Raw genomic sequence first — 26,947 nt, 5'->3', positions numbered from 1 at the left:
TTGTGAAGCCGGCGCGCCATCTATCAACAACAAATATTCTAGGCAGAAGACATTTTGTGTTGGAAAAGTTCCAGAGTTGGTACTGTCTAATGCTCCTATTTTTCGGTAAGTAAATAAATTCGCCCTGTTTGATACAAAATATTTTTTTTATAATTCTCTTGAAAACGTACGTTAATGAATGGGAGCTTTTAGGAGAACATTTCTGAGAACTTCGACGAAATTATCCCAAAATTTTAGTTTTATCCGACTTTCTACTGCTCAGCGCAAACCAGGCTATAGATACACATGTATCTTGATATTTTTACGACGATTGTTTAACGACGTCGTGAAATACTGTGGGACGTTTCCTTCCACAAATTGATGTATGTAGAAATCTACGTGAAAATGAAAGATATAAAATGTAAACATTCGTGGAATGTACGGCAAACCGGTTCCTCAGAAAAATGTGTTGTTTCAAATTATATAATATTGAATTTAGAAAAGGGAAACAAACTACGTTTACGTTTTGAAAAGCTATCATCATTTGCCAAATGTATTATACATGTAGTGCCTAACAAGATTTTGTGAGGTAGACGAAACTGACTTTAAAACGATCGCATTTACTTTTGATGTTCAGAAATAGGCAGATTGGACATATTTTGACTTTATTCACTTACTTCTTAAGTCTAGTGTAATCAACATATTCCAATGAGACTGAAAAATGCTTTTTTTTATCATGATAAATAATAATTTTACCTGCCGTAGTCGTGCGTAAAATATATTTCGGTATTTATCTTACGAAAATGACTTGTTTATTGGAGCAAAGCGTATTATTTGTAAACTTTCTCTTTGATCTTCACAATAGGCTTTTAAAAAATAACCTTTCAACTGTATATTCCGAAAATTTTGTGAAAATAGAATAAGTGGCAATTTTTACCTTTCATACCTTACCTTTCATTGATAAAACATAATATTGACTCGTCCAGTGTCCAGTCTGAAGGTCATTTTAGTAACCGTACACATTCATGCACATTCTAATTAATCAATAGTCATGTATGAAAAGCATAAACAAGTTTGAAGGTAAACTAATAACAACTTAATCCAATCGAATTGCCTACGATTTAATAACAATGACCAGTCAACATAGAAAAAAATGTATAGGGTAGGGAGAAAATGTCAGATATTTTAAGTTCATTATTTTGCAATAACGAATAAAAATTTGTTTACCAATACATTTGTTATAATTTCATAAACATGTCGTTATGAATTGGTATAGTTTTTGGATCTTTCATTAGCGTATTTAAGGCTGTAGAAAGTTTAACCTTCAAAAGTCAACATAATCATAGACTGTATACAAAAAAAATCGCCTTTTTAAAACATTGAATGTTTCACAAGTGATACGCGACATTAAAGCAAAATCATTTCTTAAAACACTGCCAAAAAAATAATTCTGATTGATGCAGTGGTATTGTCATAAATTGCACTGGAGTGAACAGTGGTAGAGCTAATGTCGAATTCCCTCACACAATGTTATCACACACTATAGAACAGGCATTATTTATAAGTTGTATACTAGTGTTCTATTCATATCTCTAAAATCTATCGTCTATTTCTTTACCCATTTTCACTTTCTATTACAACCAGCATTGAGTCAAGGTAGTGATTGTGCGATCTGCAACACACTTTATATTCAAAGTAATAATTTTTACAAGTATTTGTCACCTTCATTTTTTACCACATACAGAGTGCAGCTATACGTTATAGTTACTGGATATTATTCCCTAAATACTTCATATAAAATTGCATTTTTCCAAAAATTATTCTGTGGTCATTTCTGGTTTGATTTTAATCAACTTGGTACCAATAGATAAAGAATTAAATCAGGTTTATTTGTTTATTTGGTTGTATTTTTGTTGGGGATATTTTTTTTTCTAATGTAATAAAGACAAATATTATTTTCTGTTCAGAAATTTGTTAAATATTTTAAACAAATTAATTTGTAAAATTTTATTACCCGTGTTCCAGTCAAAACAAAATATAGCAACTGAAAACAAAACTATTGCCAAATAAACAAATATTCTATAGACAATTCTTTATCTTTTAACGCCTTGCTTATACAAATCCAACCATAAATGCATTAAAAAAAATCATTTTAAATGAGTTTTTATATGAAATTTACAGCAACTAAATAAAGTTGATGTTTTCCAAATGAAAGTTTTATTTAGAAAAAAATCATAAACGATTTTAATGTATTTTGAGTACCATAAAATTATCACATCTTTAGATTGTCCTATTGTTTGGACATAGCTTTGATCTGAAATGTCTCAGAGTTTCTACCAAATGAAGTGCTACAATAAATATTCATACATGGTCAAATGAAGAAAACATGAAAATAACAAAATATAAAACAGGAAAGAAAATAAACAAATATTCTAGAGACAATACACATGTTTATAAACTGATTAAATTCAAAGCCTTACTGCTTTAAAATATTATGCTGTAAAACTTGAAATTTTATATATACAATGTACATATATTATATATATCTTTTTCAGATCTAATAATAATATCATATGCTGTATGACAAGGATGATGTTCTGTATGACAACGCCATTGATATTTCTAAAAGTTTTAGCTGCTATAAGAATTTCAATGAGTTGTAAGTATAAAGTTAGAAGTTTTTTGTCAATACATGCATGATACAAATATTTTCTTTATCAAAGCAAGTTCTAAAACGTAACATACCACATTTGAAGGTATCCACATTTTTTTTTGTAAAATGTGTAGTTTTATGTTAATGACTGATTGATTTTATTGTGTTTAAAGCCACTTTCAACACTAGCGTTCTATTTTGTTGTACAAATGTACTCAGTGTTAATGAAGAAAGAAGGATTGCTTAGAGAGTACTACAACCTTCAGTTGGAAAATTGACAATTAAAGAGTAAAAGTCTAAACTAATAAAACAATTATCATAGAAAAAAAAACTGCACCTGCATGTGCAGGATTTCAAATTCCCAACTTCAGTGTTAAAGGCTAGTATTACAGTATTTCAACTACTAAAAGAACAGTGTCTTATCATGTAAATGAAGCTGTATATTTTTATCACATTCAGTTGTTTTTTCAAATTGCATTTTATATACTACAGTTTCTGTATATGCATTGTCATAATATTTTGTTTCTGTTTTAGGTCTGTAAACTGTTGAAACTGAGTCTAGACACTAAAAACCAAAGACAGATGTAAAGATGAATATCTAGTAATTTGTAAGCACTCTTTTAGATAAAGTTCTACCTCAAAATAAAATAAAATTTTAAACCATTGTCATAAAGCTGCGCCCTGCAGAGCATCTGGTTGATTTTGATGTAATTTTCTGTCTCCTTGGGGACATGTACATGAGAACACACACATATATATGCACACAAACACACAAATATACATATATGACACTCTCACATTTGATACAAGTCATTAATTATTTGATTTAATTTTCTTTTTAGATATCATGGAAAAATTTCTATGCCTAACAACACTAGGCTTTACAGTTCCTGTGGGTGAAAGACTAGAGGTAGATCAAGTAGCAGACAAATATATAACCAGTACACTACTTCTTGAATTGAACACCATTAAAGAAAAGTCGAATTGTCAATACACACACCAGGATGTTCTCAACTGGATATGCAGTCTTTGTGGAAAAGAAAATGTTACCAACAAAAGCTTATATTTAAAGGTAAAGTCAATACTGCTGAAAATCAAGACAACAAATTCAAAGCTGAAAAAAAGCAAACAAAACAGTGAACATGTTGAAAATTATTTGAATTTGGTGATAGATACTGATACATTATTAGAAATTCCACACAATTCAAGAATAAGAAGGAATAATCTCATTGAAACATCTGATACAGAAGAAAAACTCAAATGTGAAGTCAAAGAAAAGGAAAACAATTGAATTAAAATACAGAAATAAAAGCTGCACATGGAGGGAGGCAATTAAAAAACTAAATTTCAAACTTCAAAACTGTGAAAAAAGTTGCGTCAAACAAAATGAAAATTGAAAATATCAAAGATTCAAAACAAAATGAACCAGAAAAGATATACCAAAGTATTCAAATTGATGACGAAACGTAGAAGAAATACATAGACTAAATCGGTTAGAAATCACAGATCTAAAAAACAGAATACATGACTTGGAAATGGAACAAGAAAGAAATGATCACACTGTTGAAATATATTTGACAAAGCATAGTAAATTTGTACGTTATACATATACAGCAGAAACAGATTTATGTATAATCCATTGCAACTTGAAAGCTAAAGATGAAACCTTACCAAAGAAAGATTATGTTTCATCTTTTAATATCCGTAGACTTGCCATTAGCCAAGCTCACATTGCAGAGACTTGCATAGAAGAAAACAGAACATTGTACACTGACGAGACAAGAAAAAATGGACAGTCATACGGCGTTTTCATAACATCCAATGAAAATCAAGAACCATGCTTAATGGGACTTAAGCACATGTCAAGTAAAGCATCAAAAAACAGAGTTAGAAACACTGAAAGAAGTTTTAAAAGAAATTGAGGATCGTACTCAATATTTGCAAAATGAAAATCCTCCTAGTTCGGCTTATAACATTTTGAAAAATATCTCAAATACAATGTCTGATAGAGCAGCAACAGAAAAATCATTCCAGCAACTTCTGCAAGATTACAGAACATCTCTCCTTAAAGAGAAAACATTGATAACTTTAATGAACTATCAGAACCAGACCAATAACTGATCACTAAAATGAATAATTTCTTTTGTGGTCTTCATCTTTTAGTCAATATTGCAGATTTGATGTGCAGTATCTTCAAAGAATGGGAGCAGACTGTGATGAACACACAAGTAGATGGGGAGTCAACAATTATAAAAACAGTTAGAGAAGTTTGCAAGGCATTTTTTCCTGGCGTTGACAATAAAAATGGAGCATCACTAGAGCTTAAAACATACCTATCCAGAATTAACGTGAAATTTCAATTGAAGGCATTCCAGGGTAACAATATTGTCTTCCATAATGGAGGAGTAATATATTATCTTCATGAACATTTCATTTAGTTCCTTGAAAATATAAAATCTGAAGGCAATACCAATACATTAAATATGCTGATGAAAGACGTATTGAGAAATTTGAAATGCAGTCACAATATTGAAGGACTGAGCCCAGATCCCCTATACAAAAATAGCATCCAGTAATTCTCTTTTCTGTTCTTGTTGTTTTGCTTTTTTTGTCTTGCTTTTTTCTTCCTTTGCTTTGCTTAAATCCTCCATTTGCTTTTTTATTTCTTTGAGTCTTTCTTTCTCCTGAAACTTGATAACTGGTAACATTTTCTTTGACCATTGAACAAGCTTTTCACTTTTTTGTGGAGCCACTCTGATGTTTTGTTCAATTTGTAAACAATGTGTGCCTCGTTGGCTAGTCTAGTTGAATTTGGTCTGTGTTTTAGGAGCCAATCAAGGTATCCAAATACCCACTCAGGTCATTTGTTGTGCGGAATGACTGATTTCATTTGTATTTGTACCTCTGCTGTAACATTTTCAAATTTTCCACCAGGTAAATGATCTTTTACTTTTTCTTTTAATGATTTGCATGTGGCGGCAGCCATTTTCATTAACAGACTCACAGTTTCTGCATCATTGGTCTGCTGTTTGACCAAAACTTCCCAAACTTCATCTTTCTTTATCTTTATATTTGTATATAGAAAAAAGCAAACGACCTTACAGTGCATAAGTATCGGCATAAAAATTATCAATTACGTTCATCGCAACCCAAACTATATCATTTACATGAATTATACTAGTAAAGATAAATAAATAATACAATAAAAACATGTATTACAAACTGACAAACATGTAAATCTGACTACATGTATAAAAAAACTGGCAATTTTGTATGTAGTTAAAGAATTGATTACAAAATTAATTTATTCCAAACCAATCACCATGACGAAAAAATAATTAAATGTAGTTTAGCATGAGTTTCATGGCGAAGCATAAAACAATACAGAGATCATAGACCAAGCTACTACGACCTCTGCAAAAATATAACATGCGTTTCATGACGAAGCATAAAACAAAACCCACTACATATTAACTTTACAAAAGCAAATACACAGAGGTCATAGACCAAGCTACTACGACCTCTGAAAAAGTAGCATGAGTTTCATGACGAAGCATAAAACAATACAGAGATCATAGACCAAGCTACTACGACCTCTGTAAAACCGAAGCAGCATGAGTTTCATGACGAAGCATAAAACAATACCCACTACATACTACAATATTTGCAAAAGTAAATACACAGAGGTCATAGACCAAGCTACCACAACCTCTGAGAAAAATAATACACAGAGGACATAAGTACAAGCAACCACGCCCTCTGCGAAAATTTAAATATCGTCCACATTACACAAAACAGGCAAAGACAGGTAAATTGGTTCGTAATAAATAAGCTTTGGGTTGCGATAAACATATAGGTAAGAGACATATCCTTTTTATACCGATCACATAAAGCAAACAAGGTACACTTGCATAAATTAAAATACTAACAATTAGCGATTAGGCTAACTTGCAAAATTATGATAAGCTCAAACCAAACTGCCATGACGAGATTTACGAAAGTAGCATGAGTTTCGTGACATAGCATAAAACAATGAACTCTGCATAAAACGTAATGAAAAAGCACATACACAGAGGTCATAAGTACAAGCAGTCAAGCTCACTGCACCAATTGAAATAACTCCAACCTTACCCAAACAAGTAAGTCAAATGGGTTTGTAACACAATAGCTTAGCATTAATACTTAAACTGTCTTACTCTTTCATATAAGAGTACTTAAAATGTATGAAACCGTTAATAACATCATATAAATTATAAGTGTATAACTTTGCATTCTATCATGTATGGTATTAAATCGTTATGCAATAATCCAATTTTTAATTGTAGTAAAATTTAAACGAATCATGTATCTTACAAATGCATAAGGCGGATATACGTTCTGCAAACATTATGATGCTGTAAAGGATGCAGTAACTTGTAAAATTACAATCAGGTTAATCATCAGATAAATGATAAATAATTACATTTTGATCGCAAACGCATAGTGTCGCCACCCACATGAAAATCAAATTGACCCAATATCTCTTTGACAAAGAAATGAATTTGACCAACTGCTCATGTTTGGCATAATAATAGTGAGTTTAATCCGAATGAAAGGATGGTTAAAAAAAAATTAACTGTACGTTTGTTCAAAATGTAAGCATAGAATAGCTTAAAAATAAAAGTATAGTTTGATTTTACCTGAAATAGCTAAAATGAAATCACTCCAGTCCAAAATTATCCATAAAATAAAAAACAAAATCACATATAATTTTGAACAAATTGTTTGATAAGAAACACAAGTTAACACATCAAATGCTGATGATAAAAGGAAGTGACCACAATGCACTTACACGTGAACTCGTGCTGACCCGCAATGCTATTGACCAATAAGAAAGATGATATCCGGTCATGCATTGGTCATAAAAGAAATTTCTCTGCACGTGAAAACAAGTTATCTAATTTCAACAATTTATCGTTTAATTAAGTAGGACACTATGACCCTTTGACCAGACTAGAGACATTATACATTACAGTAATAATAGCTCACTCTTTTATTTAAGTCGGTTAGTAATAACCAATTAAACAGAATTATCTTCTCTGCTGTCTTAAATTATTTTATTCCGCTTAATTTTCAATTAGCAAATACAACTGGTTATATTTTGTGTTTGTTAGAAATATCTGACCAATCATGTCAGTGATATTGTGTGATTTCTGACCATTCATGTCAGGGATACTTGTGATTTCTGACCATTCATGTCAGTGATATTGTGTGATTTCTGACCATTCATGTCAGTATTTTCATTATTTTTGTTTTCACTCTTATTTGTATATATATAAGGTGAAACATGGCTTTAGATGAGCCCTATAACTTAAATAGCTTTTAAATTTTGTTAAGTATCAATCAATGTGCTTTGATTACTGTTTGGCCGTTGTGGTTTTGGTGCTAAACATTGATTGAATTAACTTTAACGTTTATTATTGTTTTTTCATATGAAATTGTAATAATATTTTATATATCTGCGTCTGTTCACTTGAAAAGAGCAAATTGTGCTATTTTTAATTAATTAAAAATATATAATTGGCGACTGGAGATAAAAGAAATAGACTTTACACTATTCGAATTATTTCGGTTCTTTACAAACAGCTAATGTTACAACTTGTTATGAATGTTATAACATAACAATGCATTTTGATTGGTTCTTTTTTATACTTGTGATTTATAGAATTTTAAGTTTTTCATTCTGCCGTCGATAGCCGAAAACTAACCCTCCCATTTTTTTTTATCCCACCCAATATTTATAATCAGTAGTTTCAGTCTCATTTTCTGTGGAAGTTTTATTTTTCAGCGTATGTTCCTTGCTGATGTTTCTGTGGATATACTAATTTACAATATAATTGACCGATTAATGGACGTTGTAGCAACATAGTGTATAACCGATGATTTGGATTTGGATACATTCGCAATGGTGTAGATGTCAGATTTATTGTTGTTCGCTGGATATAGACGTGCTATCAAAGTGTTGTTGATGAATGGTGCTGAACATTGATTGAATTAACTTTAACGTTTATTATTGTTTTTTCATATGAAATTGTAATAATTTGCCAAAATTAAATGTTTTATTTTACTGCGTCTCAATTCTTACTGAGCATTTATTTATAGTATTTCTTTGCATCCAGTCGTCTCATATGTTTTATATATCTGCGTCTATTCACTCCGAAAGAGCAAATTGTGCTATTTTTAATTAATTAAAAATATATAATTGGCGACTGGAGATAAAAGAAATAGACTTTACACTATTCGAATTATTTCGGTTCTTTACAAACAGCTAATGTTACAACTTGTTATGAATGTTATAACATAACAATGCATTTTGATTGGTTCTTTTTTATACTTGTGATTTATAGAATTTTAAGTTTTTCATTCTGCCGTCGATAGCCGAAAACTAACCCTCCCATTATTTATCCCACCCAATATTTATAATCAGTAGTTTCAGTCTCATTTTCTGTGGAAGTTTTATTTTTCAGCGTATGTTCCTTGCTGATGTTTCTGTGGATATACTAATTTACAATATAATTGACCGATTAATAGACGTTGTAGCAAAATAGTGTATAACCGATGATTTGGATTTGGATAAATTCGCAATGGTGTAGATGTCAGATTTATTGTTGTCCGCTGGATATAGACGTGCTATCAAAGTGTTGTTGATGAATGGTGCTGAACATTGATTGAATTAACGTTTATTATTGTTTTTTCATATGAAATTGTAATAATTTGCCAAAAGTAAATGTTTTATTTTACTTCGTCTCAGTTCTTACTGAGCATTTATTTATAGTATTGCTTTGCATCCAGTCGTCTCATAAGTTTTATATATTTGCGTCTATTCACTTCGAAAGAGCAAATTTATGTAAACTCATCAAATACACTAGACTCAACATTAGGTACGTATAACGCGCGTTCCGTCCACACGACTCAACAGGGACGTTGGAATAAAACTGTCAAACGTCAAATAAGAACTGACGATCAATAATTCTGAAATCCTTTTTATTTTTGTAGTGACTCGATCACCGACATTGATACATTGCAGAACTTACGCATGTCTGCTACACGAACATATAAACACTATACTCCTTTGTTTTTAGACTGTTTATCTATATTCAGTGTATGTGTAACTGTTTAAAATTTTTGTCATTTCTTGATGCATAATGGTCCATAATATTTACTCTTTTCCATCAAGTTTTTATCAGTCAAACATGTTGATCGCAATACTACAAATTCATGACAATTCGTCTCTTAAACATGCAATGTTCAAGAAAACAACAGCTAGTATACACAAGAGTGTACACGCTGAAATGTCCTGCCTTTTTTTTTTTTACTAATCATTGATATTATGTCGATAGTCCTAAATATAAAGCTGTATTACAACTGTCATATGAACTTTACATTAACCAAGAAAACCAATCATTGACCAATGAACCATAAAAATTAAGTCAAGGTTGAATGAACCATGCCAGGCAGACATGTACAGCTTACAATTCTTCCATACAACAGATATAGGTGATCTATTGCTTACAGTTTAAGAAAAACAGACCAAAACACAAAAAACTTAACATTGAGCAATGAACCGTAAAAATGGGGTCCAGGTCAAAAAAATACTGAGCGACTGACATAGAGATCATAAAACACTAGTACTTTCATACACCAAATATAGTTTACCTATTACAGTACTTCGGTACTGGCATGAAAATACGGATTTTTTGTGTTATTAAAATTTGCTGTTACAAAATGATAGAAATTATTATAAATTAAGGAATGTATCTCCCTCGTGCAAAGCTCTGATTTCTTTCACGGATTTGGCTATACTTTTTGGACCTTTTGGATTATAGCTCTTCATCTTTTATATAAGCTTTGGATTTCAAATATTTTGGCCACGAGCATCACTGAAGAGACATGTATTGTCGAAATGCGCATCTGGTGCAAGAAAATTAGTACCGTTAATTTTATTTACATATAGTATTCGAAAAAAAAGACCAAACTTTGCCCGTTGAACTATGAATATGAGGTCAAGGTCAGATGTCACCTGCCAGCTAGACATATGCACCTTACTATCATTTCATACACGAAATATGGTAGACCTATTGCATACAGTATAAAAAAACAGACAAAAACACAAAAACTTAACTGTAACCACTGAACCATGAAAATTAGGTCACGGTCAGATGACACCAGCCAGTTGGACATGTAAACCTTACAGTCATTCCATACACCGAATATATTAGACCTATTGCTTATAGTATCTGAGATATGGACTTGACCACCAAAACTTAACCGTGTTCACTAATCCATGAAATGAAGTCGATGTCAAGTGGAAACTGTCTGACGGGCATTAGGACCTTGCAAGGTACGCACATACCAAATATAGTTATCCTATTACTAATAAGAGAGAATTTAATTTTACAAAATATCTTAACTTTTATTTAAAGTAGTCCCCGAACCATGACAGAACTTGGACATCTAACTGAAGGAAACTTCGTAACATAATGCATCTATATACAAAGTATGGGGCATTCAGGTCTTCCACCTTCTAAAATATAAAGTTGTTAAGACGTTATACCTTACGCCGCCGCCGGATCATTATCCCTTTGTCTAGCTTTCTGCGACAACAGTTGCAGGCTCGACAAAAACCGAGGTACGATAAGATTTGTCTCAATTTGATCTTATTGCATCACGTTTGAATATAATTCGTTGTTTAGTTACTTTAACTCATATATTATATACATCATTTTGTACATGACAATATCTATCTATACTATTAAACGAGAAGACCTCATTTTGGGTGTCGCTTCTCTTCTTTCCACAATTCGTTGATCAACACGCCTCTGTGTCCTATAGGTACAGTTGATAGTGCCATTTGTCATCCATTCATATGATTATTCAGATTGAGTTATATTTGGAGAAAAACGAGAAAAAAGGCATCCGGATATTGTCCCGTCTTTGGACGAAATTTTAAGTCAGATTAGACTTCCGGTTTGCGTTTTTTTTGTATACTTTGAACATACATATACAAAGAATAAAGTGTATTTTCAGAATTCTATCTGCTATCATTTTCAAGTTTACTATTCACGGCAGTCACAGAGTTTATTAAATAGAGAGGGTCTGTATACTTTATCAATGATCACTATGGATTGATTAGTAAACTTAGAATTGAAAGTAAATACACTATATTTATATAGTAATGAATGTTCATAATAAACAGATAAGCACAAAAAATATTCATGTGAACTTTTGATACCTTTTCTGAAATTCTCCAGTCATTAAATCTTTTACAAAATTCATTGATTACAAAAAAAAGAAGATGTGGTATGATTGCCATGTTGAGACAACTCTCCACAAGAGACCAATATAACACAGATATTAACATTTATAGGTTACCGTACGACCTACAACAACGAGCAAAGTCCAAACCGCATACTCATCTTTAAAAGGCCCAAAACTGACAATGTAAAACAATTCAAACCTGAAAACTAGCGGCCTTATTTATGAACAAAATAAATGAACGATAAACAAATATGTAACACATAAACAAACAACAACCACTGAATTACTCGCTCCTTACTTGAATGTTCATAACATACTAAATGTATGTTCATATTGAAATTGATAGAAAACCAAAAAATGGGAATATTGGAAATAAAGGAGGAGGGATAAAAAAAAGCATTTTCCTGTCGCCAATAACCTATGACTTATGATACTTTTGCTGAAATTCTCCAGTCATTCGATACTTTACAAAATTCTCCCAACAACACTTTACATACTTTAAACTAGGCTCTGAATGCCCGCGATTTCGCGGGTGTGTTCTAGTAACAATATAATTTAAAAGACCGTTATTTACAAATAAGAAATTCCTATCGACTATTGGATCCAATAATACTTACCATAATTTTATCTACATCAGAATATTTTAAATGTAATTAACATTTAAATATTAGCAGACAATGTAAATGTTTCAAGTCGTTTCCTCGAGGTTATACCCGTCACACTTTAGAAGGTATATATATGTTGTGTTTAAAAATAGACATCACTTTCACATAATTTGAAAAATAAACCTGAGATAAAAATAGATGCCGTTCCTAAATGGGGCTGTCATACTTTATTGATAAGCACATGGTTACATAATGAGACAAAATGTAAAATGGTGGAAATATGAAGAATTTACTTACAATACTTCTAGAGAATACTTGTTTTGATGACTACTTCAAACATTGTCATAGCGTGTTTGCAACAAATACTAATTGCACGAGGAAGAAACAGGAAGTGATGTATTTTTTGTCAGTTTTGATGTACTGTGGTACATTTGAGTATACAAGAGTTAGACATTAATAAGATAATAGAATAAGATATTTTCAAATAAGCAACTGTGTGTCATGTACCTATCGACAAACAACATACATTACATACAAAAGTAAAACAGGTAAGTGATCGTAACATGTACAGTAGATATATGTTTGAACTTGTTAAACCATGCTCAACATAACCGAGAGGTGGTATTTCATTTTGAGCTGTATTCTTAAACTGTTTATACATATAGACCATTTTAACTGTTGTGGTCTATCTTTTTTTTTGTTGCATTTCTGCACTTACTTTCTTTATCATTTTTCTCTATTCTGTAAACCCAATTCAGACCTTGATCATGCATAACCTTATTCAGAATGTTTCAAATGTTATTTTTGTTATCACTACAAACCGTTAAAAGTCAGAAAATTATATAAATCTTGCTCGACTGTACTGATTTTTACTTCTGAATTCCTAATTCTACAAGTAAAACTTAATTATCGTACACATTACTAAATAACAACTATATCCATGTTTCTTGATGACAAACAATATAATATTTATATATCTATCTTTTTAACTGATTCAGAGGAAACCTTAGTCAACATGTATACAAACCACTGAAATTGTTTAATCTTACACCAGCAATATAGATCTATTCTTTAATATTATAATTTAACAACATCAGGAATAACATGTGACGTGTCGTAAGCTGTACAGAACACTTAAAGAATGTCAGAGGCTATCAGAGGGAATACAATGACGTGCATCCATCATAAATTTTTATTTCAAAATCAAGCAAGTTGATACAATCAAAATATCTTAAATTAATATTTTTTAGTGAAATAAAAAATCATTACTTTTAGTTACACAAAACATATTTTTTAACCGCAAATAACAAAATCCTTCACGTATGTGGATAATATCATGTTGAATGTTTTTCACTTTATATGTTGTAAAAAATATTCATACAAACATCCAAACAGTTACCATTAAATCTATAAACGTACATTTTTTCTGACTTTCGCAACTGTTTCTTTTAATGTTGACATTCAATAAAAATGAATGAAAAGAATTCAACAACAGACAAAGCTTATATATTCTTTTCCACATTTAAAAAAGGCAACTTGAGTATACCGCTAAGCAAAAGTCACTAAACGATCGAGAGAAAACAAATCCGTGTAACTAATTAGAACCGAGGGAAACACATCAACTTTAAGACATGCACATTTATGTTATTACATACCTATATAAAGAACAGTATATGATCATGAATTTGCACAAACATTGCAGTATAATGCACTCTACATAAAGACAAATACGTGTTACTAGTAACATTGTAAAATAAATAAATATCAATTGAATGCATCAGAAACATTAAGTCATACAACAGGTTGAGAACAAACCCTCTATATGGTGTTTATACCTTTATAGAGGGATAATCCTTCTATATATATAGAGGGGTAATTTTATTTAGACTGGATTTAAAGCAAAATAGGACAGATTGTCATTTTCTAGTTATACTGGCTATTATCTAGAGCATTATATGCATCAATGATTACACTTTACTCAAAAAATGAGATGCCCAGTTTTCTGCGAAAGTGACAGAACTTGCAATCTTTTGTATACTTATCTGATCAACAACAAAAGGGACAGTTGTCCTTTAACTACTATGTTAAATCTTACAATAGCAATTCTGTTTAGTGAGGCATAACGAAGCAGAATTTACCTGATCATTACAACTTTCAATCATGGTAAACAATTGATTGTATATTCAGTCAACTGGGGAGGTTTAATTTTTTATAAATTGTTATTTGGATGGAGAGTTGTCTCATTGGCACTCATACCACATCTTCCTATATCTATATACTATGTGCATATTAAACTAAGCACATCAATTGGTGCATCAAGTGTTGCAGGTTACTGCCATAATAAGGAGAGAATGCCAATGTGCCTTGTTTTGCCTAAAAAAATTGTATCCCTCTATAGAAGGATTATTTCTCTATAAAGGTAAACACATCATATAGAGGGTTGTTCCCAACCTGTACAAAGCTATATAAAAGCTCAAAAAAAAATGATTATTTCCCTTCCTGAATTATTAACTTTTCTAAACCAAAGTATGAAATGATAGAATGTTCTCAAGTAATCAACGTTGTTAATTCATGGATAATGAATAATGTTTCGATTAGAAATATCGCAAATAAACTAAAATAAGCATAAATCAACCAAGCGCATACAAGTACAATTCAATACACCGACCCTTAATAAGGAAATGGCTGACACTTTCACAGCAAAATATCAGCCTCAAGTAAGAAAACAGATAGATCTACCTGTGAACAATACACCTTATCGCTATTTGTCCGCCTTTACTGGACACCACACAGGTTCCCGCAACATTTTGACGTCATAAAACAAAATATCTTACGCCACAATGGAAAAGTGATTGTTGTATGCCTCAAAAAATCTAGCCGCCGGGTCAGCCGGGATTAGCGATAAGGTGTATACGAACTTTATCAGAACCTTTTATAATTAAAATATAAAACACATCTTTCATTGCATAGTCATTTTTCGATTATGCCTATCATTTTGCACAATAACACTATACTTCAATTTGAAATGATGATACACAAATTTTAAATAAAATTTGCATTTGCAAAACTTCGGTTAAAAATATAAAATGTATTTATATGTTCCTATATTTTTTTTTGTTCTTTCAGTATTTTATCAAAAACTTTTTTTTATGCTCTATTTATGGGCATTGCGTTTTCTGGTCTGTGAGTGTTTTAATCTGTCCGTTCGTCTGTCCCGTTCCAGGGTAAAGTTTTTGGTCGAGGTTGTTTTGTCTTGGAATCTATGTTGACTTTATTTTGATGAAGTTGAAGACAATCAACTTTTAACTTAGTGCATATGTTCGAATGATATGATAGAAAATGATAGTGCGGATGGGGCACCCGTGTTCTTAGGACACATTCTTGTTATACATAGTATTATTCAAAATCATTATAAATATTGACAATCTCCAAATATTCCTGTTCACAAAACTGAGACACAACTATACCTGTCGATCAGTCATTTATCAATAGTGAAGAACTTACAAAAATGTAGTGAACAGTTTTACACTTATTACTAGAATAAAGTAAATCATATTTTAAATACATTTTTAATAATATTTGGAAAAAAAGTAAAACTATATCATAAATGGGCGTGTTTCAATAAAAACGTATTTTCTTGTCCCAGCCACTTTAAAAAAAATGTGTTTGATCTTTGAAAGTAATGTTTTGTGCAGTCAGTACATTGAATTAGATTTAACACTTTTAAGCAAAGAAGCAGTTTATTTTTAGAGGGATTGATAAGATATTGACTCTTGAATGGTCCCAAACAACCAAAATGACATGTCCCTAGACCGCCTGTTCAACATTCATACTCTAAAATATTGTAAAAAAATGAAGGAATAAATGTTTTTTTTACTTTACATAAGTTCTTTAATAATTCAAAAGTATGTTCAGAGCCAACATATTTTAATTAACAGCTTTCAATATAGGTTTTTTAATTTCAGAAGGTGTGTCCCTCACAAAATGTCCACTACGAAACGAAGTCATTAAAATTTGCCAATAAACAGTTTTATAAAATCAATGTCATTTTTGTTTGCAAGAGATATAAACATTAGGGTCTTACAAAAGAAGTGATGCTTTTAAAACGGCAATTAAATTGTTGATAAGAAAAATTGAGCACATTAAATGGACCAGAGTGATACCGTAATTTTGATAATGTCCACTACGAAACGGGTCAAATCTCCTTCAGTATCTGGTTTTAAAATTATAAAAAAAATATCAGTGTACAGCTTGATAAATGCTTTGATGAATACAATCATTCTTGTAACTATTGCAATATAGGGATTGTGGGGAAAAAATAAAACATGCAAATACGTCCCTTACGAAACGGTCCCCTACGAAACAAGTATGGGAGAAAAACGTTTCGTAGTGGACACTACCACTACCATGCAGTCTTTTTTAATATTTTTTTAATTATATTCGTGCAAAACAAATAACAAGGATTAGTTTCATGTAATTTTTATTATGTTTTTATTAACATATGATAGGGTTGATGTCAACTACGAAACTTTTTGTCCACTACGAAACGGGTTTGTCCACTACGAAACGCATCAAAATGTCCACTACGTAACATGAGTTGAACCTTCATATGTGAAGTACTGTCTAATCTTTATCGATAAAAATGGTTTTCCTATTCAGAAAAAAATGATATTTTTCTAGTTTTTAAAGTAAAAAAACTGGAATGTCTATAGGAAACATTTAATATTGGAAAAAAATATATGTGTTTAGAAGAAGTTTCGTAGGGGACAAAAGTCCCAAACGAAACAGTACACAAATTATGAAAATAATATCATTTTAAAGAATATTTAAGATTGCAATTTTTGTTTACAAACAGGTCTATTATAGAGGTATTCAAAATAACTCTTGAAATTAAATTTTAGACAAGTTGATTTACCATTTTTTTTAGGTCTGAAAAGTACGCTTTTATTGAAAAACGCCCAAATATGATTTGAGAAAGTATATTCATTTTTTTATTACTTTAAACAATACAGTCCATCAATATACATAAATTCTAGAAATATCAAAATTATCTTTTCTTTTTATCTATTTTTCTATAATTTCATTTTGGATGTTACGTGTCTTCTAATTGGCTGGCGTTGTTTTGTTTATCAGCTCATAGACATAATTTTATCATGTGACCGTGACGTTTGTTTCATGGTTTACTCCGGTTTAAAATGGAATTTAAAATTAAATTATCAGAAATGAATATATTTTCTGTTTATACGAAATAACATAAAAAATGTGGCGCACACTTTAAAATAACTCGCTTAGCGGATTATTCCGTTTGCGCCACATTTTTGATGTTATTCCTCCATAAACATAAAAGATATTACAGTCATTCCTTAAATAATAAAACTATCTAAAGATGTATTGTCATTTCTCATAGTATAATTAAGTTGTTAGTCTCGGATTATATGACTTGACTGATTCATATACATATGCACATAACATTTTATCCAACATGAAGTTATGAATACAAAAAGCACATATATGATATAGAAACGACAACATATTTGCAACATGATAAATGATAAAAAGCAGAGACCAATACATACAAAAGCATTATAAGAAAACAAATAACATTAAGTAACAATATTTGATCTGATTGACGACGCAGATTTTATGTAGTAACAGTTTCTTAATATGTAAAACAGACGTTATTCTAAATAAATACTTAATTTAATAATGTTAGGCAAAGAACAACAGGATTTTGACAAACATTTATGTCTAATTGATTTTTTTGATAGGCATATTAATAAAAAAGAGGTATACGTTTTCAACACACTGCATATCACATATTATTTGCATAAACGTAATTCTCTAGCCATGTCAGTATACCTGTCTGTTTCAATGTTAAGCTTTAGTGAACCACTACGCAATTTAGTTAAAAAGCTTGAATTATAACAGTAATCTTAATAAAAGTAACATATATCTTTGAGAAAAATGTTATTTAATTTTTCAGAATAATGGCAGAATCGATAAAACAGTCACAAGAAACTAATAAAACAATATCATCTGAAGAAATACATTTCCTACGAATAGCAAACTTGCTTATAACGATTGCCCCTTCTGCAGTCAGAGTTAAATTTGACAAAGAATTTCATCCAGACGTACTGCAGAAAACACTACATCAGGAAAGATTTAAGATGTTGGAGTCTTTAAAAAAGCGAAATATTTTAACCCAAATACAATGGGACTTAATGTTTCCTAAATCAGGTATGTATACGATGTATTTGGTTTCTGTTGCACTACATGTATAATAAGGATATCCAAAACGATATTGTATTAATGTTATATTAATATTTCTACAAGTCAAAATATCACTCAAGTGTTTATATGTGTACATATTTTATCATATAAAACTGTATTATAGATAGATAGAAAACAATCATAAGTTTACATGATCAACATAAAAATGAAGTTCAGAAATTGTACTTAAAATGTTAAAGTATCCGCAAAAAGTAAAATTACAAAAATACCGAACTCAGAGGAAAATCCAATCGGAAAGTCCATAATCAAATGACAAAACACATAAAAAACGAATGGACAAGAACTGTCATATTCCTCACTTGGTACAGGCATAATTTAAAGAAACAATTTACTCTAGACATTTTGTCTATAGAAGGCTGATATGTTGACTTTGAATTTATCGTTCTATATAGTAGTAAAAGTGATTTTGCACAGAAAACATGCTTTACTGTGTAATCAAATAATGCACTTTTTTTGCAATTCTTTTGGTTGATAACTTTTATTACTGTAAAAGAGTAGACATCAATTACATCATCTCAATCACCGACTTAAAACACTATTACCCCGTCAAATTCTGAGTTGATTGCATACTTGGCTTGCAGTCAATGTACATCTGCTAAGTCTTTTGACGGTGTTTGGGGCTTCTATATCGTGATAAACATTTTTACTGCAATTGAAATATTTAAAGACGCTAAAAATGATACGAGGAGATACTTTTACTACATTGAATAGCTGTTTGTGTTTTCATTTTCTATGAGAAAGACTCTCACGGGATCAGCGAACACACAGAACTTTTGTTTTCTTTCTTTAAGGAACAACTTCATCTTCAACCTTTGACCTAACATTAATGATAAGTCTGATAAGACATCTGACACCTATACCAGTAGGGGATATTCTACCTCTGACGACAGACATAAGTGAAGGTGCAGATCTTTCAAGATTAAAATATTATAGGAACACAATTTCGCACAGTGGCACTGGTATCTTATCAGAAACATATTTTCATCAATGGTGGACAGATATTTCGGAGGTAATTTATGTTATGAGGACTGAAATACTAAACGATCTCTCATGTACTAATACAAACTATGGTTGAAATTAATACCTCGATACAAATTGACAGTAGTCATATTTAAAAGGCACCAAAATAAAATATAAAACGAGAAAAGTAACGTCTTAACTAATGTAAAAAAAATGATAAACGAAAACAATAATGTTACATAGCAACAAACGACAACTACCGTATTACAGGCACATGACTTAATTAGGACAGGCACATACATTATGTGGGTTACTGAAAAATAACGTCAAATAATAACAACAACAAAAAAGAAGAAAAGTAAACAACCCTTGAGCCTAAAAAAAAACAGTTCAAGGGCCACAAAAAAACCAAGAAAACTCCAGAACCCCTCAAAAAAGAAACTTCGAGAAGGAAAACCACAATAACAGAAACAATATAAGGATTGAAATCTACAAAACATTTCTTTATCATATTGATCTTATTAATCGACGATCGATGACAGAATTAGAACTGTAGCATAGAAAGCGCAACAAATAATGTGCACATAACCACGTATATGTACTTGTAATACAAACACTTCAAAGTTTAACTTAGAATATGAGAAAGATACATTTCAGGATGGACATAAACATAACGACTAAGCAAATCGGACAGAAGAAAGTTTCGTACACACAAGCAATTTTTGAATCAGAACAGTTCTATAAGGCATAACAGTTTAGAAAGTTAAAAAGGATTGCAAACAAAATATTCCAAATTAGGGAACTAACAACTTAAGGATTTTAACGATTATCTAGGTTTTATTTCACATATCAATGTGTTTCCTTAGGTCAGCAAATGCATTTTATTGTGGTATCGATCCATGTATTATGAAAACTCAAAGATCATGCAGATCAGAATCAAGTACAACAAACACACTTACAAAATACATTGTAAGTTTATCATATACAGACCATTCTCAATTGAGAAATAATTAATGGAAGCCGTAGATTGTTGGAAATTTTCACATGACCTGGGCCGTGATATTCGACATGATTATGATACCTTATAATGTATCGTGGCATCTGTACAGTAAGATCCAACACAAACATACCTTATAATGTATCATGGCATCTGTACAGTAAGATCCAACACAAACATACCTATTCGTTAGCGAGGGATAAAATTAACGAATATCACGGCCCATGCCATGTGTAAATTTCCAACAATCTATCGCTTCCATGAATTATTTCGATTCTATTAGGACAAATACGGTATTTTTCTCGTGTCTGTATTGCAGATCGACTACTGAGATGAATACCTGAGAGGTAATCAAGTTAATATCAAGAATATTTACTACAAAAGTCAAACGAAACTAAAATGTTGCAATGTCAATTGAATGATTTTTACAGGCAATTCAAAGACTAAGTAAGGATCGGTTTAAACAGACTTGCAATGACCTAAAATATGCCAAACTGGATCAGAATGATAAAGAAATACCAAATGAGATCAGGAACATTGCAAAGACTAATGACTCTATCACAAAAGGTGTACAAAGTAAGCATGTTTTCTTCGTATTTCAGACTTTCAATCGAAATTTGTCAAATAAATCAAATTTACCCTGATTTGGACACATGGATTTTTTTCAACTAACAAGTGGCATATCTTTGATCTAAAAACATGTTAAACACGTAAATAAGTCTTATATGTGAATTAAACGATTATATAAAATCGTTTTGCGTTCATGATTTGTCTAAGCCTTGATTCGCATACATGGTGGATAATAAAAGCCTCGCGGGATATTCTCACTCTGAAGATGCACCCTGTTTACTCCGTACACACATGCCGTATCCGCCATACTTTTATTTTTAAAATTTAAAATGTGGTTTGAATTGAAGACATTAAGACAACTATTCAACACTTTACTTACATAACAAATCATTTCAGATTTTGATAATCGGTAAATTATCATTGGCCTTTTAATATCTGGCTTAAATTACTATTAAAACAGATAAAAAAGTCTACAATTGTATTCACTCAGATCCTTTCTTATCACTCTATAAGAGATAACATTCACTGAAGTCTATAAAAACTTTCCTCAGGACAAATGTATATATACAACTCGTCCAAATATCAGCCAAACAATGTTAGATCTGTAAAATTTGCTTTCGAACTCATTCTACTGAGATATCGTGACACCAAATCACCTGCACTGTATCCGACGCGCTAGACCACTCGACCACCTATATCATTATTGAATGGTTGAGTTCTGGTGGTCAACATCATTTTTAGGTACTTTTAATTTATCAGGTAGACTTGCAGTTCTAGTCAAGTAAGATTAAAGCCGAACAAATCATGCCACGAATGTGTTTAGAACTCCAAACAACAGAGCTGACAGACTGGTGGTAAATATAGATGAACTATTTAGACATGTTAGACCATTATATAAACAAATTAAAGAAAGATTGAAACATATTAATAAATACTTTTTAGACAGTATGTATGCTTGCTTAAATTATTTTAATAATCAAACACTTTTTAACCAACAGAACTTCTTGAGATGAAAATACAAGAATGGGAAAGCGAAAAGATAGTGGAAACAAGAGCTATAAAAGAATTGATTCATTTGTTGACATACAACAATATCGTCTTGGTAACCGGGACATTTGGCTGTGGGAAATCTTCTGCTCTTCATTATGTTGCTTTACAGTTCCATCATGACAAAGTATACGATATAATTCCAGTGTGTAATCCTGAAGAAATAAAACAGTATTTTAATCCGGACTGTAAACAGATGTTTGTTATTGATGATGCATGTGGAACATATAGCATCGATATTTGTAAGGTAAATCGATGGATTGACATCTCAAACGATATTTTATCGATGGTTTTAAGCAGTGACATAAAAATTATAGCATCATGTCGTACTCACATTAGTCAAGATCGGTTATTTAAAAGGAATAAAATTCTATTGGAAGTGGAATGTGACATGATATCAGAGAAATTATGTTTAACAGAAAAAGAGAGAATGTTAATTGGAAATATATTTCTATCTCACCATGATCTGCAAGTGCTTAAAACATCAAATGAAAATTTAATTACAAAGTACTTTTTCTTCCCGCTTCTTTGTAATCAATATCAAAAACAAAAATCATTAGATATTGTAAAGTTTTTTTCAAACCCGGATGAAGTTATACGAAATGAATTAGTTAGGTTATTTGACGCTCAAGATCAGAAAACCATTGCAACATTAATAGTATTCATTGTATATAACAATCGTGTACATAAAACGGTATTAAATAAATTCTCAGGAATAAAGATTTTTCTGGAGGACATTTCTGATCATCTACATTTGCAATCATCGTTTTCAATTCAAGTTGTCAAGTCCGAGATACACAATCTTAAAAAGACGTATGTTCAGAAACATGGAGAGACCTACCGTATTGGCAATGAAAAAGTATTTGACATATTAGTGGCTTTTTGCGGTGAAAAAAAATTTGACCTCATTCTTGACATTGCTGATGCAGATATCATTCGTGATCGTTTTCTGTTGAAAGTTATGACAAAAACTATTGAAAATGTATCATTACAAGATGTCATCCATGTCGATGAAAAGAACGAAAGAAAATATTTTGACCGATTGTTAAAAGATATTGAAAATGGTTTTATCGAAAAGGTCTTTTCAAATCGAAACTTAAACAGCAGCTTAGTTCGTAAACAGTTTGTAGAATACATTAAAGGAAAAGTAGACTTTAAAAAAGTTTTAACTCATTTGCCACAACAAAAACTATATTCACTGTTGTTATCAATGCTTCACCAAGGTTATAGTGAATTGGTTCCCATGTTGCTTACAAAAGACATCAATTACAATCTTACTAACTGGAATGGTGATACACCACTGTATACAGCATCATATAAAGGATATACCAACATTGTAAAATTACTTTTAGAAAATAATGCCAATCCAAATATCTCAACTTGGATATGTCAAAAGCCGCAAAACAACGTTAAACTGAAATATCAGCATGACTTTGATAATAACAGTAAACGACACCATTCCGACCGAGGTGAAGTTGAAAGTCCTAATTGGGCAACTTTACGTAAAAGAAAGTGTTCTTTAGACGGACTGTTTGATTGCAGTGTGTTTCAAATACCTCATCATATCATCAGACGATTCCACGTGACATCACTTTATATAGCTTCAAAGGAGGGCTACTTCGATATTGTAAGGTTATTGCTAGAATATAAAGCTGACCCTAATGTTATTTGTGATAGGGACAAGGTTAGTCCATTGATTGTTTCATCTCGAAAAGGTTATACAAGTATAGTAAAATGGCTTTTATTGTACAGAGGTGATCCTAATGGAACTTCCTGTGATGCGTCTAAAACTACTCCATTGTATGAAGCTTCATCGGAGGGTCATACTGACATAGTAAAATTACTATTAAACCATAATGCTGATCACAGTAGGAGATGTACTTGGAAAGAAGACACTGCCTTGGATAGGGCAGTGTGCAATAATCGTATAGGTGTAGTTGAAGAACTATTAAAGCACAAGGTTGATTGTACTATATCAAACAGAGAAACAAAAATACCACTGTTTGTTGCTGTAGAAAACAATTATAAGGAAATCATAGATTTGATGTTAAATTTAAGTTCAGATGTTCACATTCGAGATAAATTCAACACAATGCGCCTATATTTAGCATCAAAAAGCGGTGACTTAAGAACAGTTCAAGAACTTTTGAACCAAAACGTTGACCCTGGACATGAATACAATATGTCGTCCTTGTATATCGCTTCCTATGAAGGTCATGTGGATATTGTTAGGTTATTATTAGACAAAAACATTGATACCAATATTGTAAATAAGGAAAACGAATCCGTCCTTTATGCAGCCGTAAATAGAGGTCATACTGATATTGTAAAAAAATTGTTAGAACACGACTGCAATCCTAATATTTGCAATACTGACAATGAAACACCACTACATATAGCGACACGTTTGGGACATACGGAGATTGTTAAATTATTGTTAATTCACAAAGGAGATCTAAATGTGTATAATAACGAACACCAAACACCACTTATCATTGCGGCAACACTCGGTCGCGTTAAAATTGCAAATTTATTATTAGAATATAACTGTGATGTAAATATAAGTAACAATGAAAATGAAACCCCACTTTATATAGCATCTTGTAGAGGAGACATTGCCATTGCAAAATTATTATTGAATTACAATTGCGATCTATTGATCAGTAACAAGTACAACGAATCTCCTCTAGTAAAAGCAAAAGGTTATGGTCATCTTGAAATTGCTGAGATGTTGTCCGAAAAACTCAATATTAATAACGTCTTTTACAAAACTTAATATTGGAAATAGTTGTAAATATTTCTTTTAATATTTTTCAATATTATTATGTAGAAAAGTGTATATGATATGGTTAGTTTTCTCGTTTGAATTGTTTTACATTGTCTTATCGGGGCCTTTTATAGCTGACTATATGCGGTATGGGCTTTTCTCATTGTTGAAGGCGTGCGGTGACCTATAATTGTTTATGTTTGTGTCATTTTGGTCTTTTGTGGATAGTTGTCTCATTGGCAATCATACCACATCTTCTTTGTCATATTTACGTTTGACAAATTAAATTATACAGTTGAGACCCTTGTTTGTTTGTGAGTAATGATAAAGAGACTGACAGACATATAAAAAGAAAAATGATAAAATACCGAGCCCCAATGAAAACTCAGATTAGAAAGCCCTTTATCAAATGGAAAAATCAAATTTCCAAACACATTAATCGAATAGAAAACTACCATCATATTCCTGACTTGTTACAAAATTTCCTAATGTATATGTAGAAAATGGTGGATTTAACCTTGTTTTACAGCTGATTAACGTGAGAAATATTTTGGCTTCTTTTTATGAACTACTGAATTTGTATATTATTATTACATATGTATTATGATACCCTTATTTAAATCCTCGCAGGTTAAATAATTTTTCTTGGTGTGTACATTAAATTTGGAGATTGATGGGTACTATCAGATTTGTCTCTCTTGTTGTGTGGAGTATGCTTGATAATAAATTGTTCAAATAAGGCCTTCGAAAATAGTGGAATTAATTACTTTTGGAGTGTCAAGAACTCGTTGGAAGTATTTGATAAATTGCATGCTTATACTGGTGATTTTGAATCTGTTCAAAGTTCTGATTTTTGTACCCTGTATACCACATTGCCTCACATTCTCATTAAGAAAAAATTCACACACCTAATTAAATGGGCATTTAAAAAGTCAGAATGTGAATATATATGTTCAATCTCTTTTAGGTCATTTTTTAGTAGCAATAAACAAAAACACTATGTCAATTGGACATGCTTTGATACTATATATGCCCTTGAATTTTTACTAGATAACATTTGTGTTCGCTTTGGGGATTCCGTATTTCGTCAGGTTATTGGAATTCCAATGGGGACTAACTGTGCACTACTTATTGCGGACCTGTTTTTGTATTGCTATGAGTTACAATGTATGACAAAAATAAGCAAAGACCCATCGAAACAACATCTGATAAACAAATTTAATTATACTTTTAGATATTTGGATGATATTTTGGCTCTCAATAATAACGACTTCAGTATGTATATTAATGAAATGTATCCTGTTGAACTTACTTTGAATAAAGCTAATACTAACAATGACCACTGCCCTTTCCTCGATCTTGATATCTATATCACTAACGGAAAGCTGAATATTAAAATTTATGATAAAAGAGATGATTTTTCATTTCCTATCGTTAATTATCCATTTTTAGATGGTGACGTTCCCTTGTCACCATCTTACGGTGTTTATATATCTCAACTTGTACGATTCGCTCGTGTATGTAACAATATTTTAGATTTTAACGAGAGAAATTTATGTATTACTGAAAAATTATTACACCAGGGTTTTCGATATCACAAACTAGTCAAAACATTCACTAAATTTTATCATCGGTATAAGGACATCATTCGTAAATATAGCTCAACATGCAGACTTCTTATACGTTCAGGTATTTCACATCCAATTTTTATGGAAATATTCTTTATAAAGCACAAAGGTGTCAGTATTTTACCTCAGAAACTAAAAAAACCTTTGAATAGA

At 31.2% G+C, this 26,947-nt stretch overlaps 1 protein-coding gene and 1 long non-coding RNA gene across 2 annotated transcripts; both read left to right on the top strand.

Moving 5' to 3' along the window:
• The first annotated feature begins 2,533 nt into the window (after window positions 1-2,533).
• LOC139502386 (uncharacterized) lies at window positions 2,534-5,007 on the top strand. Its single transcript, XR_011658825.1, has 4 exons — window positions 2,534-2,638; window positions 3,167-3,240; window positions 3,475-3,704; window positions 4,808-5,007. It is a non-coding gene; the product is annotated as an uncharacterized lncRNA (long non-coding RNA).
• A 7,617-nt stretch (window positions 5,008-12,624) lies between these two features.
• LOC139503595 (uncharacterized) lies at window positions 12,625-25,298 on the top strand. Its single transcript, XM_071293404.1, has 5 exons — window positions 12,625-13,082; window positions 18,518-18,771; window positions 19,617-19,834; window positions 21,214-21,358; window positions 22,351-25,298. The coding sequence occupies exons 2-5, from the start codon at window positions 18,522-18,524 to the stop codon at window positions 25,173-25,175; spliced, it is 3,438 nt and encodes a 1,145-aa protein (XP_071149505.1). The 5' UTR covers window positions 12,625-13,082; window positions 18,518-18,521; the 3' UTR covers window positions 25,176-25,298.
• The last annotated feature ends 1,649 nt before the right edge of the window (window positions 25,299-26,947 follow it).

The sequence above is a fragment of the Mytilus edulis genome, chromosome 14, assembly GCF_963676685.1.
Source record: "Mytilus edulis chromosome 14, xbMytEdul2.2, whole genome shotgun sequence".
NCBI classification, from domain to species: Eukaryota; Metazoa; Mollusca; class Bivalvia; order Mytilida; family Mytilidae; genus Mytilus; species Mytilus edulis.
This window is presented reverse-complemented; position numbering and strand designations above follow the sequence as displayed.

Bases quoted from the DNA above. Each gene is read 5' to 3' on its own strand.
- LOC139503595 (XM_071293404.1), top strand. From the start codon at position 18,522: ATGGCAGAATCGATAAAACAGTCACAAGAAACTAATAAAACAATATCA. The intron at 19,835-21,213 runs GTAATTTATGTT...TGATTTTTACAG, and splicing joins GGTGGACAGATATTTCGGAG to GCAATTCAAAGACTAAGTAA. The intron at 21,359-22,350 runs GTAAGCATGTTT...TTTAACCAACAG, and splicing joins TATCACAAAAGGTGTACAAA to AACTTCTTGAGATGAAAATA.